This window comes from Plutella xylostella, chromosome 24, assembly GCF_932276165.1.
Source record: "Plutella xylostella chromosome 24, ilPluXylo3.1, whole genome shotgun sequence".
Classification (NCBI taxonomy): Eukaryota; Metazoa; Arthropoda; class Insecta; order Lepidoptera; family Plutellidae; genus Plutella; species Plutella xylostella.
The window spans coordinates 5130735-5146351 of NC_064004.1; the positions used below are offsets into that span (position 1 = coordinate 5130735).

The window sequence follows — 15617 nt, forward strand, 5'->3', positions numbered from 1 at the left end:
ATTTAATTAATTGCTAAGAACTTATTTATTTATTTTGCACAAAGTGATGGGGCAACACAATCAGTGTATACTGATTGCAAACAAAATAAATATAAAGCAATAATAGCACACATTTTTTGTAATACGGTCAGCTGCATAAGTAGCTATACACTTTTGTTCCTTGTCAAACTAGCTACATAACAAACTGACAATATTTTAATAGGCAGTTTGTAAGTTTGACAAGGTACAAAAGTGTACAGCTACTTATGCAGCTGACTGTATGTTCCATTTATTTCAATAGAATTTATTTGGCGGTTAATCGCCACCGAAATATTGTCCACTGCTGGATACAGGCCTTTCTTTAGGAGAAATCAATTTTGCATTTTTGTATTTGAGTGTTGTTTTGATAGTGTACGGAAAGTTAGAGTAATATGATAAAGACAAATACCAAATAAGTGCCATTTTCAAAAGCATTTTCGAATTGAATTGTGTTCATTTAGGTCTGCAAGGTGTTAAATTGTTGAATAACTAATATTCTTCATTTTAGTTACCCGATAAATTTATTAGTTCTAAAAGCGTCTTTGAAGTAAAACTTGTTTTTTAACCGACTTTGAAAAAAGGAGGAGGACGAATTGAGTTGTCTGTAAGTTTTTTTAAATTTATGTTGTACCGATTACTAAGCCATTTCTGTACCGATTTTGATTAATAATTGATGACTGTTATTTCATAAATATAATTTATGATTGTTTTGTGAAGGACTGTTACCAACCTGTATAAAAATTACCAACAATTAAATGTAATTATTTTTTATCACTTATCAATATCACCTACCTTGTGACCTAAACTTTTTATATTTACAAATTGTGAATCTCGTAGTAAGCTTGCTATTTATGAACAAGTATTCTTAGTTATTGTAGTTTGTTTTTTGTAAATAAAATATTTATTATGAAAAAAATATACTTATACATTTTATTTTATACAACACACCTCATTCATAAATCTAAATTAATTACTCTAATTTAAATGACTAGAATCCTGGATAGCGTCCAAAATTTCATTAAAATAATTATAAATAACATAAAACAATCCCAGATCTCTATAGCTTATCATTTGCTACTTTTGCCCTGCATAATTTTGATATTACGACATATAGCCAAACCAGGAATATAAAAACCCTCGCCATATTGCGGAAAAGCAATAGAACTTTTTTCTTGCACTGGTATCACAAAGTGTCATAAACTCAAAATGTAATTTGTCTATTGCTGTCAAACTGTGGTGCTGTCAATGCGTAGTGTTTATTATAGCTTTTGTGAGTTTTTTGTGTTTCTAAATGGCGAAAACTATCCATAGCCGTGAAAGGAAACTAATTTACCACATACACAAGTATTTATCGGAGTAAAAGTCCGTGGGATTGGACTTTATTTCTCTTGATAACATAACTGATTCTATTGTCAAAATGACTTGTAGGTATATAGTATAGTATGAGCAAATAAATTGGCAAATTTTTAAGCTATTACTGTAGTTTTTATTAACTACATTACAATAATTGAAACAGAAATTGAAAAATTGATTATTAATCTTGGTGGCAGTGAAAGCGACTCATCAAGGGACGGCGAATCCGAGACATCTGAAATATATCATATGAATACCTACATATCAAATCGGTTGAATATTTAGGTTCTAATTTTGACTGATTATACCTACACATATTTTAGTTCTACATGCAAACCTGTAAGAGGCTAAGATGTACTTTATTTCGAATTCCTGTGAGGATGGAAAATAATAAGCCACTTACTCTTGTCTTTTGAATGCTTAAAACCATTTCAGCATTTAGATCATTTATCTATTTTCAAATTGCCGTTAATGAGTACCTACAAGGTAAATACCTACAAAACTGTAATATAAATGTGGGTATGCACGATGTTTTCCTTCACCTTTAGAATGTTAGTACACGTCATGTTACTTAAGTTCCAAATAACCCATAGGATATATCCTCTCACTGAGCTACTCACACTCTTTTCAAAATAAATCATAAATTCATTACTATTATAAATTTGAGCATGGCCAATTCACATTGGTATGACTATACTTAGTGTTGCAGTCCTCAACGCGAATGTGGCGCTCTTAATACAAGGTTTTTATATTCCTGGTTTGGCTTACATAAAATACATAAAATATTAAATACCTATTAAGCATAACGTTTTTCATATTTTATACAATAAGAGTAGACATTAGAACAAAGGCTAGGTACATGCTAAGCTATGATATATTTTTTCTATCAATCACGGTGCCCAAGAATTTACACAAGAGCACTCTCTATTCCATCGCGGTCGTTACCTACTCAAAGGGACAAATTAATAAACTATTACAGACTAAAAACTGAATTTTTTGTTCTGTAGAGTAGATTTTCAATACTATTTTGGAGAAACTTGTTTAAAAAATTTGGTACAGTAGGCATCATCTAACTTGAACACCTTTGGAAGCATGGGTGGAATAGGTCAACCCCGTGTGACGCCATTGGCCATTGATCGCCTCGGCCGTAAATACTTCTACTAGGCCCTCTAAAGTTGACAGGGACACCTACATCCAACATAGTCCATCCTTACAACCTCATCAACTGGTGCGTAATATTGCGATATTTGGCCAACATTGGCCCGCAATGCCAATATTACAGGACAAACATCTCGAACATCATGTCCAGGATGTTCAGCAGTTTCAGGAAGCGAGGCTTGCTCTCCTCTTCCTTTCTGACGGCGGCGCGGTGCGCGCGGTCCAGCTCTGAAAGTGAAAAAAAATATACAGGGTGTTAATTACATGTTCTACTAAAAATAAATCATCTTTATTTGCCAAAAAATAGTACTTAGTAGGTACAATAATAAAGTTGCTTAGTTATATAATTATAAGAATCTAACAAATGAGCAATATGCATTAATAGTGTGAGTTTATATAACAGGGTAATCCTCTGACACCTAAACTAGGTAGAACCTGTAAGATAGGCATCAGTGACCTCCTCTCAAACATTCTTGATAAAAAATATCAATACACATTTAATTAAGAACATGTTGGAACATTGTGTGTAGCCGGCAGGATTGCGTACCCGCGGTAATGCTTTTTAAGACATGCATTATAGCATGCATTTAAAATATCGATATCAGGTACTAATGGACTAACTAGTAACTACTTATCATTTATAAAAGAAATGGAATCTTGGGCCGCTACAGATGTGCCTCCATAGATGTCAAGTCTCTCCCTCCCGGTAAGATCGTCAGGTTTATACAAAAAGTATAAGACCTGGAGAGTGAGATTTAGCAAGGGGAGTCACAATAGATTTTTTAGGTTGCAGTGGCAAATGGGCACTGGTGTCCCTCCCCTTTTCTAAAACTATATTTATGATGGTCAAACTAAACATAACTTAATAAATTAAGTGGACCGATAGCAATGCAGGAAATAAGTTTCAAAACTCGTCTGTTAAAAAAAATTAGTATTGCACATCAAGTAGACTCACCAGCCTTCTCCCCATGGTCCTGGTCCCCCAGCACCTCCTCCCCGAGCGCGGCCGCGTGGAGGAACACCCGTATGCTGTACTCCGACACCGAGTGTGACCAGTGACCGAATACTCCGATACCTGGGGACGGGCACGTCGTAAGAAGATAAAGATGAATCAATATTTATTTCCATTTCATTTACTGTAAACAAGAACGACTATAATGCAAAATGTGAAAAAGGCACCAACTCAGCATGAGCTGTATACCCCCCTATTGTCTACTAATGCTTCTCGTTACTAAGTACGTACATATTGTTCCTTGGAGTAATGTAATAAAATTTCAATATGGGAGGAAATCAACCAAACTACTCTTTGGGCTGGAAAAATTAGTAAATAGTTACTAACTTTTCATTTAAAACATAGGCATGGTTTCTAAAGTATTGTAAGCTGAAAGGGGGTGACTGAACTTATGATTATTGTTTTTTCAGTCCTGTATGCAACATACTACTACTATCAATCAATACAATAGTTGATGATTGAAACCATAGCATGTATGACTGGATTTAGTTTGGTCTTCAATGATGTCAGTTTAGCATTACATAAAGTAATATTTCTCTCTAACCTGTGTATGTTTTGTGTTAACTAATAAACAATAATTTATCTATCTATCAATGCATAATGCTGCAAATTGACAGCTGTTCAGGTAATTTGAAGGGCTTCTCATGGATATAGGTGCTCATCTGCTACAAGAGATCAGTTAATGATCTACAGGTTCCTAATTGACCTATGATGATTATTACATAGTCATTAGCAAAGTCAAATAACCAATAAGATCACACAATACAATAGAGGTAGATTAAAAGATGGCTGCTGACCTATTTAATAAAGCCATTACCATTGAAATATACTAATTATGAACTTAATGTTACACTGTATTGAAAATTAAGCTAATTGATAGATAGATGGGAACATCTAAGAACAGACACTTATGACTTGCCCTTTATTTGATAACTTAGCAATGAATAACAAAAGATGGGAGATTACTTTTGTCTAAAAAGTAAATCATACCACATCAGTGGCAGAAATTACAGTAAATAAATTGTTGCCGTAATAAACTGTTCTCAGTGTTGGCACTGGTTTCTGTTGCAAAGTTAGCTTTGCAAGACTCTATGTAGATCAGTCAATCAGTTTTTAGTTACGTAAAGGTTACCTATTGGTCGTGGGAAGTCGGTGGGCACCTGCACCACGTCCGGGCCACAAGTTATTGAACTGAAGTTGTTCCGGTCTGTTTCATAGCTGGGCCTGAAAAATACAAACATCACAATTTCAAAAATATACTTCTTTATTTAACAACACAGTCACCAGAAATCAAAAACATGCATAAACATAGCATTTATACTAGGGTTTCGTTCCCGTGTTCCCGGGGATTTCCCGGGTTTTATTTTTCATCAATTCTATGCTCTATTTTCATATTTATTTATCTGTTTTTCCTACCTAAAACCAAAAAAAATGATCGGTAAGCTTGTCGTCAACAATCAGAAACTCGGCTTTGTTGTAAATTATTAGAAAATCATGCGTGTTATTGTTTTCGCGCAGCTGCATTGCAAACATAAATGACTCATCTACATCACTTTGTTTCACCTCTTCCTGATTCAATGCTATATTTTCATTTTTATTTATCTTTTGGTCCACCTACCTAAAACCAGACAATAGGCTACAATATCCTCTTCTCTTCCATGGATCTACGACAGCAAGTCGAAGCAATTTATACAGACTTTTGTAAGGCCTTCGACAAGGTCGACCATGCACTGCTATTGAGGAAGCTGTCCTTAAGTGGTATCAGAGGTAATCTTCTGAAATGGTTCACATCTTATTTACAGTGTAGAACTCAAGTAATTACTGTTAGCGGATATCAATCTGATACTTCAGCGGTACCCTCCGGTGTAATTCAGGGCTCTATTATTGGACCCCTTCAATATATTTTATTTATTAATGATATGGGAAGATGTTTTCATAACTGCCGCTTTCTGATGTTTGCTGATGACCTTAAGATCTTCAGAACCGTGACGTGCCAAGAAGACTGTGAACTTATCCAACAAGATCTAGACCGCTTTTATGCATACTGTCTCAATAATAAGCTCCATCTTGCACATGAAAAATGTATGCAAATTTCTTTCACGAGAAACAAAAATAAAATTATTTTTCAGTACAACATTGGTGGCAAACTGATCAACAGAGTAACTTCTATTAGGGATCTCGGAATATTACTGGACGACAAATTAATTCTGGATCAACATGTGGAAAACATTACCTGTAGAGCATATAAAATGATGGGATTTGTTCTTCGTTCTGCAAAGCCTTTCAAAAATGCTTCAACATATTTACTTTTATATAAAACATTGGTGCGGCCGTGTTTGGAATACGCCTCTGTTATATGGAATCCTCTATACGCGGTTTATATTAAACAAATCGAAATGATTCAAAAGAAATTTCTCCGCGCTCTACACTACAGAATGGCAGGCTGCAGGATGTCCTATGTGAATTTACTAGAACTCTACAATATACCCACATTAGAGAACCGTCGTATTCTCTCTGACGCTATTTCTTTGTACTGTATTTGCAGGGGAGAATACAACTGTCCTGATCTACTGAGCTCGATTAAATTCAGGGTCCCCTCTATCCGAACTCGTTCTCAGTCGTTGTTCTCAGTCCCTTCTTGCGCATCTAACGCCGGTATTCGCGCGCCTCTGCGACGCATCTGTGACACTTATAACAAACGCCTGCTCTCGGTTGATTTATTCTGTAATTCGCGCAACCAGTTCAAAACAAATGTCCTTAATATTCTGTCGTCATCTGAGTAATTTTTTATTGATTGTAATTTTTTTTATGAATTGTACATTTTTATTATTATTTTTTAAAAACCTATAAGTATTAATATTGCCTTGGTGGTATAAGATTGTTATCTAATATATTATTATTAATGGTATATTCAATTTGTATTATATAGATTTATTTTGTTTTTGTATACAGTGTTTGCGAGGCTTATAATTTTTGTTATGTATCATAGTAGCCTAAGTCCTTGTAAATAACTAGGGATATTTTATGCATGTTAGTTTAAAATCGTTTTTCTTTCTTTAAAAAGTTTTTGTATTATTTTAAAAATGTTATAGAGTTCATGTTTGTAATAGATTTCTTAGTGAGAATGTCCCAGGAGGTAAATTCGCCTAGATAATTTTATTTAATTTATAGAAATCTTACTATGTGTTTGCCTCTGTTTGTTCTCCAATAAACAAAAATAAAATAAAATAAAATATGTCCGAAAAAATTCAACAACGCTCATAATTTTTCTGATGATAGGAATAATCCTCCGTATCATCCTAAAAAAAATCTCAGATTTTTCTATGCATTAGTAATTTTATAAAAGTAAAAATATTTAAAGTTTCACAAAACGGGGATACAAATGCAATCTTCCAAGCAATATTTTAAAAAAAATTATATGTCATAATAATACTATTTTCAAACTGTTAATTATAATACCTTTTTTATTGTTCAATTTACAATTAAGAGAGACAAATTATTTTTCATGTAAAACAAAACATTATAATTTTGCTTGTTTATTTATATCTGACTCTTGGTTTTTTCTACCTATACGTGTAAAAAGTATATATAATTTCATTAAGTGTTTTAATTGACTTTTAATACCCGAAAATAGCATTTAAAATAAATTCCCGTTTCCCAGGAATTCCCGGGAAATCTTGAAAATAATTCCCGTTTCCCGGGAACAGAAAAAGGTCGGGAAAAACGAAACCCTAATTTATACAGTTATTGCCAAAATCACTAACACTTAATCACTATAATGCCTTGCCTTAGTGCCAAGTTTTAAGTACTTTAAGATCATTAATGTACACTAATTTAATTGATGACAATAAAAATGCACATCAATGCATTACAGCACTTTTCAGCACGAAATACCCTTTTTAACCGTTCAAATAAGCAGCTGCTATCTCTATCTATACTAGGGCATGCAATACCGCAATACCGGTATTCGTAATACCGGTATTAGGGACAAAATTCACGCTTTTTTCAATACCGGTATTGAAAGTTAATACCGGTATTGAAGTAATACCGGAATCGAACTTTTTTAGGCTATAATAAAGCGATTAAGATATAGTATTCCTATGTACTGTGAAAGCGCACTTGTTTCCAACCGTATGATGCAGTTTTCGGCCGTTTGATACTACTGTTGCCCATGCGTAAACGGACACTGGATGTAAAAATAATAATTTATTGTAAAATTTAAACTCTAATACTCAATTCTCGTAAATATCTATTACAAAAAACTGAATTCCATTGCTTTTTTTTGTTTTATTTTGACCTTTACAACCTTTAATCACAATATATGCCATTTATTACAAGGAAATCTAATACCGGTATTAATACCGGGATCCCGGTATTGAGTTGCAATACCGGAACTCAATACCGGTATTGAAAATAGTTCCGGTATTGCATGCCCTAATCTATACTATAGCTATCTCTATATAACATATGGCACCACCAGATGCTAAAACCACTAAACCAAGTATCAGGGGCTCCTAGAAGCGACATACCGGGTGGTGTCCGACACGTAGAGGTCTGCGTCTCCGCTTAGCGATGTCAGCTCCACCAGCAGCGGCCCCGTGTGGCCCAGTTGCCAATACGAGAAGTTACCGGCCCCTACCACCCCAACCACTGTGTCTAATAACACTTTATCCGTATCTATTTGGACATACCCCGAAAGCAGAGATGACAAGGTCGATATGAATATTATTCCTAAAAGTACTAGAATGAATTCTCTACGCATTTCTAGACTTTACGGAGGTAAATGTAAAATAATCGGGAATTTTCTCTCGATGTTTTGTGTTTGACACTGAATTTGATAGAAAACAGCTGTTTGTGTTCACCTATGGGTATGACAGGTGACATTACACGAATACGCGTTTACGAAGCTAGCTACAGAAAAAAATGTGATTTCTCTAAAATATCAAAAGATGGCGCTGACAACTGGACACATAAGGTAGCAAATTATGTTATGTATAATTGTATACTACTTACCTACCTACATGTACAAAAAATATAACCTATTATTTTCGTGGTTTATATTGTTCGGTTGATATTTCATCACACTTTCTCTAGTGGCTTAATGTACATTTAAAGAATTATGCCACTTAATACAAAAAAAGTATTACAAAAACCAGCAGCCATCCTACTTTACTTACTTAAACTTCTACTTTACTTATCTTACTCCTTTCTTTTATAAAACCACCTTAAAAATTAAAAATATCAAATATTTCATTCCGGTAAAACCATGCGAGACGCCACCTACATCGATCCAGATGAAGGAAAAAAGCTAATACATATAGGAATAATAATAAATATCGTGGGAAGAAACCGAAAATAAAAGATGTAGTATTTATCTGAATAGAGTCAAGATAAAAGCTTGTTCTATCAGTATCAACAGGAAATGGATTTTCTGATACGAAGCTATCGGGCGACGACTTGCTAAATAAAATTCCATCAGAAAGTTAACTACTACTTTATCATTACAATAATAAAATTTAATTGTACTTAATAATTTGCCAACTCATCTGAGTGCGTAACTACTTAACGTAAACAAAAACAACATAAAATTTTACGTTTTACTTTTTGAAACTTTTGACTCAATAAAATTTTCGGGAACACGTTAACTGATGCATTATGGGGCCCTAAAAACTAAAACGGATGCAGGTACTTTTTATTTTTTGTACAAGAAAGCCAAGTTGGTCTTTCTCTTTAGTGCGGGTAAGAAAGAGATAGTGATAAAACAAAATAAGCCAAAAAAAGCAAAGGAACGCATCAGCTGTTCCCAGCCCAACGGATAAGGTTGTTTTTGCTCCGAGGGATAAGGTGTTTTTTGTCTGCGTTGTTCTTGGAATACCTGTTTCCTACAGCTGTTTTGTAACAGCGGCAGCGGATGGATTTAACTTACAGGGCTTCTCCCTGCTTTAATATTATTGCCTTCACAATGAGAATTTGACTTTAGAGCAATGAAATGAATTCAATTTACAATATATTAAATAAAATTATAGTTAAGTACACAAAATAGTACTAAACGCAAAAAATATGTGCACCTAAAACCTACAACTTCTAATGATATTTCCCTAGTTAGTTGGTAATTAATTAAATAAAAAACTAAACGAACATTGTTTCAGCCGGTGGAGAAGGTGGTAACTCAGTCGGGCAAGCGCCCGCTTCTCACGCTAGAGATGCGGGTTCGAATCCCGGCGCTGACACGTACCAATGAGTTCTTTTAATTTAAGTTCAATGTATACCATCGCTCTCACGGTGAAGAAAAAACATCGTGAGGACCCACCAACCCACAGAGTGGACCAGCGTGGTAGGAAATGGTCTGAGCTTAGGATGGCAGTTTAGATCTTGGGGATATGCACAAAGGTTCCATTCGAGAGAGCCAAGTGCAGGTTCCTACACCCCCATAGATAATATAATAGAATTGGTTCAGCCGTTTGATAGCGACGTTACCACGGAGAGATATACAGACACATAAAACTTATAACACCCATCTTTTGTTTCAAGGGTTAAAAATCGAAGCTCTCTCCCTATGGGGAAAGTCATGGAATAAATTTGTAGACAGGTTCCTCTACATTTTGTTTTGTACACTGAACAAGGGTCTGCGCATTCAACGACCGATATGCGGGCACATAGGGGCTTATACGCGTAATTGTAGATAATGCATACTGTCGTTGGTCAATGGCCTTTGGACCCCTTATAATATGTATTATGTTGTGGAAACAGCGGCGGCGTGGGGGCTCCTTGGGAGATGCGTATCACTATCAGTGGTCATGGTTAGAAATAACCGTTTTGCTGATAATTATAGCCATTATCTCGGTTGTTATAGGTATAATACTTACTTACTTTATTTATGTTTAAATAATAGAATTATAAAAATGATGAGGTCTATATTTATAGACTTCTTCTTAACTTTGATCGGGAGTTAGGTTGTACCTACCTATATCAAATGATCGGAGGTGGAAAAATATATCATTTTCAAACGGTGTACCTTATAAATGCGCATTTATGGGGATTGCTATCAATAAGTATACCTAAACAAGAATAATACATTAACAGTGCAATCAGTTGAATAATATTGAGTCCATTGGCGTTTGGTTAGCCTCCATTATTTGAATAGTAGAGGAATAGTAACTTTTTACAGGTTAACACATTATATTATTGTGCGTAATCAAAAATAAACAAAATAAATATTTCCAGTAGGTTCTCAGTGCCTTAGCCAATGCTATAAAATTAAATAGTATTGAATTCATATTTCATTTTGTTGTCTATTAACAATATTAAACTTGGTCGTGTAATACATTCAACCTCCTTGTTTCCATTTTGTTTTTTTTAAATCGCTGTTGTGTGATTGGTCGAACTTGTTGTGAAGTCACGGGGGCCGGAGGTAAAGCTTACAACACACGATACATTTACCGTAATATTTACATATATACCGCGAGCGAAAAAGAAGGGTGTTATAATTATGATAGTATCTGTAGGTGTATTAATAGCCAATTTCCGATCAACTTGACAAGTACACGTTATTTTATATACATACCCCCTTATTCATAGAAAAGTTACGAGACGTTTTAACTAATATACTGTTTTGTCCCTCTCTGTCAAAGAACAAATTGTTCTTCGTCGGAGAGGGACAAAACAGTTTATTAGTTAAAAGGTTTTGTAACTTCTCTATGAATAAGGGGAATAGAATGGGAGCCGTATCTAGGATATGCATGGCAAACCATACAACAAAAACAGATATTATTAAGTATATGGATCTATCCTCTCCTCTTAGATGAAGAAAACTGCTAAGGTATATCTCAATTTTTCAAAACTGTTCCACTGAATGAAGAATAATATTTTGTCTTCGATCAATAACAACGATTGTTCCGTGTGTAGTTGCACTTACATCCCCTCTGCGCACATTGACTGCGCAGCCGCCATTGCGGTATAAAAGCCGCGAGCGCCGCAAACGTCACGTAGTTGAAATCGAGAGGTGAAGGTGTAAATAATGGAGAGGTGGCGTCCATACTGTGTCCTAAAAATCGATAATTATCACCGGAGCTAGCAGCGTGACCGCCACAAAGAAGTCGTGAAAGTGAATTCGTGCAGTGTTTCGACGTGTCATCCGAGCGGATCGACAACGGTTTGAGGCCCAGTGACGGCGGATTCGACCCTCATCGTTCCGCGTCCGTGCGACGGCGACCATCTTGCAAGCCTCACGCTCACTCCGAGGGCGCAACCAGCCGAGCTACCGCTAAAGTGATAAGTGAACTGTCGTCCGTCATAGTTATATCTGTATCGAGATCTCCGAGAGTCAGTAGAAATCGTCCGGCGATGAACTGCCAGGGACAGCCGCGAGGCAGGCGCCGAGCCACCAGGACCCCGGTCCCGGCGGCGGGGCGGCGCGAGCGGCGCGAGGAGCGCTACGCGGGCAGCAAGTGGGGCGCCGCGCCCGCCGCGGCCGCGCTGCCGCCGCCCCCCACGCACTGGCGCGCGGGCCCGGGCCGCTGCCGCCCGGAGCCCGACCGCGCGCTGCCGCTCAAGCTGCTGCTCAATGTCAGCGTGTCGTAGGACGCCCCTTACAGACTCTAGTGCTAGTGCTCTCGTGCTACATTACTTCGTAAGTTTTTTATTTTGTAACGCGATGTTCGCACCGCCCACCACGGCCGCCGCGCGGCCTCCGGGCGGCGGCCGCGGTGCGCCAGCAAAATTCCGGCGTTAGGTATTATTTTGTGAAAATTTTAGTAGTTTAAGTGTTGCCTCGACGCCCCCGCGCCAGCCTTGCCGCCTCGCCCTCCGCTGTGCTCCTCAAAAATTGAAGAAAAACCCAAAAAAAAAGCCAGCAGAGCGGAGGTCAGAGCGGCGAGGGCGGCGCGGGGCCGCGGGCCCCCGGCAGCCGGCCCGCCGCGCCCCCCGCCCGGTCTGTCTCAGACTAGCTCGGATACCTACTACTTACTAAGTTTTAAATTTATATGGTTATGTTGAGGGCTGGTGGCGCGGCGCTCAGCCCGAGGCTAGAAGCGCCTATTTTAATATTGTTGTTATAAAAAAAAAATGAAAGGCCGTCTTGACGTTGCATTTCTTTTGTAAAATAAGGCGTTGTTTTATATTTTATATGATTGTGAGAGGCTGGAGCTGTCGGGGAGAGGGAGCCGCGGCTCCACTAGTCGTATCGGTTTATTTATCAGATCGAGACCAATGTATTTTATTTGTAAACAGCGGGCCCCGCCGGCGAGCGCCCCCGGCCCCGCGCCTGCGCACTCCACGCGCCCCCACCTCGCCAACTCAGAGCTTTAAAAAAACAAACTTAGTGGCGGAGGCCCGCTGTCCTTAATTCTAGTTGTAGATGTAAAATTTAAAGATACGGTAACGTGTAAAACTGACTGTTATCAATTGGAAGATTATATATGTTTGTACAGAGAGTAGATGATCTCAGCTGCGGGCGTCTGCGGCATGTAAGTTTAGGAAGAGCTTCTGTGATGTACAAAAAAACGAGAGTATATTTGGATTTTTACAAGTTTTTTATAATTAGTTTGTAATTGAAGTATATACTTTAAGAGAAGATTGACTCGTGGTGGCTGTAAGGCCGCCTCGTGGTAGTCGTCCGCAGCGATCCTGACCCTATCCCCCGTCCCATCCTTGTTCCCGTCTATTCCCAGGGCTCTCATGAGCCCGCCAAATGATTCTAATGTTTCTGACTTTCAACGATTCAAGCTCAGTACTCTTCACGAGTTGAGCATTCCCCTCTAGGTCTCAGGACAGGAAGAATGATATTGAAGAGCTTGTGAAGACAGAAGATAAAGCAATCCAAAGCTTGAGCTGTTCAGCAATGGTACCACTTCTACATCCAGCTGCTACATAAGGTAATGAATGAATTTTATTCCTATATTTTTTATAATGACTGGAGAATGTAGTGGTCCCAAGGTTAGATCCATGGCCGGGAGTAGTGATAGCAGTTAGCCGACAAACACGCACAACACACCCCAATCTCATAAATTTAAAGGATTTTTTATATTCCGATTTTAATAGGAAATAATTACTAAACGTGGGTTACACCACTCTTGACTGAGTTTCTAAAACTTAGATAACGCACAGGCGGGTCTCTCTATGGTAACGAACGAGAGCTGTCGATGTCGTGCAATTGACACGCTTAATACAACTAGATAGAGTCGTGGCTCGCACAGCAGCGCTAGGAAACTTCGTTTTTCGTCATGATAGAGTGACCCCCAGAACTCGAAGTGGATCGAAGCGATAAGCGCGACCTCTAGACCACTCCGCGTGTTGAAATAACAACCATGTTGTACCAGAAAGGAGTCCATTATGACGAATTTATTGAACTGAAATCGTCGTACCACGTTGTATAAGATTTTAGGACATTGACAAAGATATGAGTAACCAGCTGTTCCCGCGAGCTTCACTTCGTCTTAAAAAGTTTTCCCGTGAGAATACCGGGATAAAAAGTATGCCTATGTTCTTTCTCAGGGTCTAGTCTAGACCATAAGTATACCAAATTTCATTCAAATCCGTCCAGTAGTTATGGCGTGAAGGAGTAACAGACAGACACAGTTACTTTTTCCCATTTATAATATTAGTTAGGATTTACATTCATCTACATTCAGTTTTACGGTGGCAGAAGGGAGAGCGTGGAATTTCATCAGAGAACTCTAGCTCTAAATCGCATTAGGGAAACCAACCAGCATTGTCATCAGCATACCGTTGGGGAAAATAATTGCTGCTGCCGCTTCACGGGTTCGTTATCGGCGTAGATAAACGTCACTATATTGCGATTAGCCATAAATACGGAGATGTGATTAGCGGAACGCGAAGTAAACAAGTTTATCGACGTCGATAACGAACTCATGCAACGGCCGCTGCTGCTTAACTTGACCTTTTGGTGTGAAACTGACCGTACCGCCTGGCTTCCACCAAAGATGTCCTATGAAACCATGCAGCGAAGATGTCCTAAAAAACAGCTTCCAGTGCTAAGCTATGATGACGTAAGCTAATCTTTAATAATTGGTGGGAATCATAGTCATGGCACATAATATATCTGGTGTAAAGATAGGTAGTAGGTACCCTAAGACCCGGATACGGATACAACAGATATTTTAAAATTAGCACACGGAACTGAAGCCTAGCACAGCGCACAGTATGTATGTAGTCATACATACGTATATTATAGGTGCCTCCTTTGTGAGGACTTACCCAACACTATAGGTAACCGGTTTGCACAATCATTTTGGGATTTCTTTTCTTCGCCGAACCGCGCCGTGAGTCAGTAGTAGTGACTAGTGTGGTGACTTGCCGTGTCAGTAACGGTTAAAATAGCTATACAATAACGGATATTTTGAGTTAATCATAAACCATCATTAACAGAGTCGCGAGCACAAGTTTCGATCTTCCGTTAACGTTGAGTATCGTCAACTGTCACTGTCAAAATGTAAGGCAAAGTTAGTTCCAAAAGTGACATTGTTATTTCCATATGTTAGGTGGAATTTCACCAAACGCTAAACGTATTTTAGTAGCCTGTCATATGTCTGTCAGTTAGTACAAAATGTATTTAAAATTTGATTTAAATACGTTTAGCGATTGGTAAAAGTGACCCTTCGTGTAGATTCGAAAATACACTCGCGAGCAACCAAATCGACTCAAGCCTTGACGGCGCAAACATACATTAATACAAGTAAAATTATGAATAGAAATAATAAAAATGATATGTCATTTAAAAGCTTAAGATGTCAGCTTTAATTTGATATCATTATTATTGAAATCCATTCATCATTTTTGAAATAAATGATGTCTGAACGCAATTGTAGGAAAAACGGGAATTTAGGAAAAAAGGGTATGGGTATCGTATTATACAAATTAAACAAAAAATGTTAAGATAAAAATTTATTTATTTAAATCAATACTTTGTATTGCCCCCTCTTGCCCTAATTACAGCCTGCAGCCTGTTTCTCATAGACCTTATCAACTTTTTGACAGTTTCCTGAGGAATGCCGTCCCACTCCTCTAATAAAGCTGTCTTCAGCTCGTCCACGCTTGCAGGGACTGGATTCCTGGCCCG

At 37.7% G+C, this 15617-nt stretch overlaps 1 protein-coding gene across 1 annotated transcript; it reads right to left on the reverse strand.

The window, feature by feature from the left end:
• Window positions 1-2145: 2145 nt before the first annotated feature.
• Window positions 2146-8407, reverse strand: LOC105391933 (UPF0669 protein C6orf120 homolog). Its single transcript, XM_048629992.1, has 4 exons — window positions 8071-8407; window positions 4674-4765; window positions 3485-3604; window positions 2146-2757 (listed from the first exon to the last, which is right to left on the reverse strand). Exons 1-4 carry the CDS (start codon window positions 8301-8303, stop codon window positions 2648-2650), a joined length of 555 nt encoding a protein of 184 aa, XP_048485949.1. The 5' UTR covers window positions 8304-8407; the 3' UTR covers window positions 2146-2647.
• Window positions 8408-15617: the final 7210 nt, after the last annotated feature.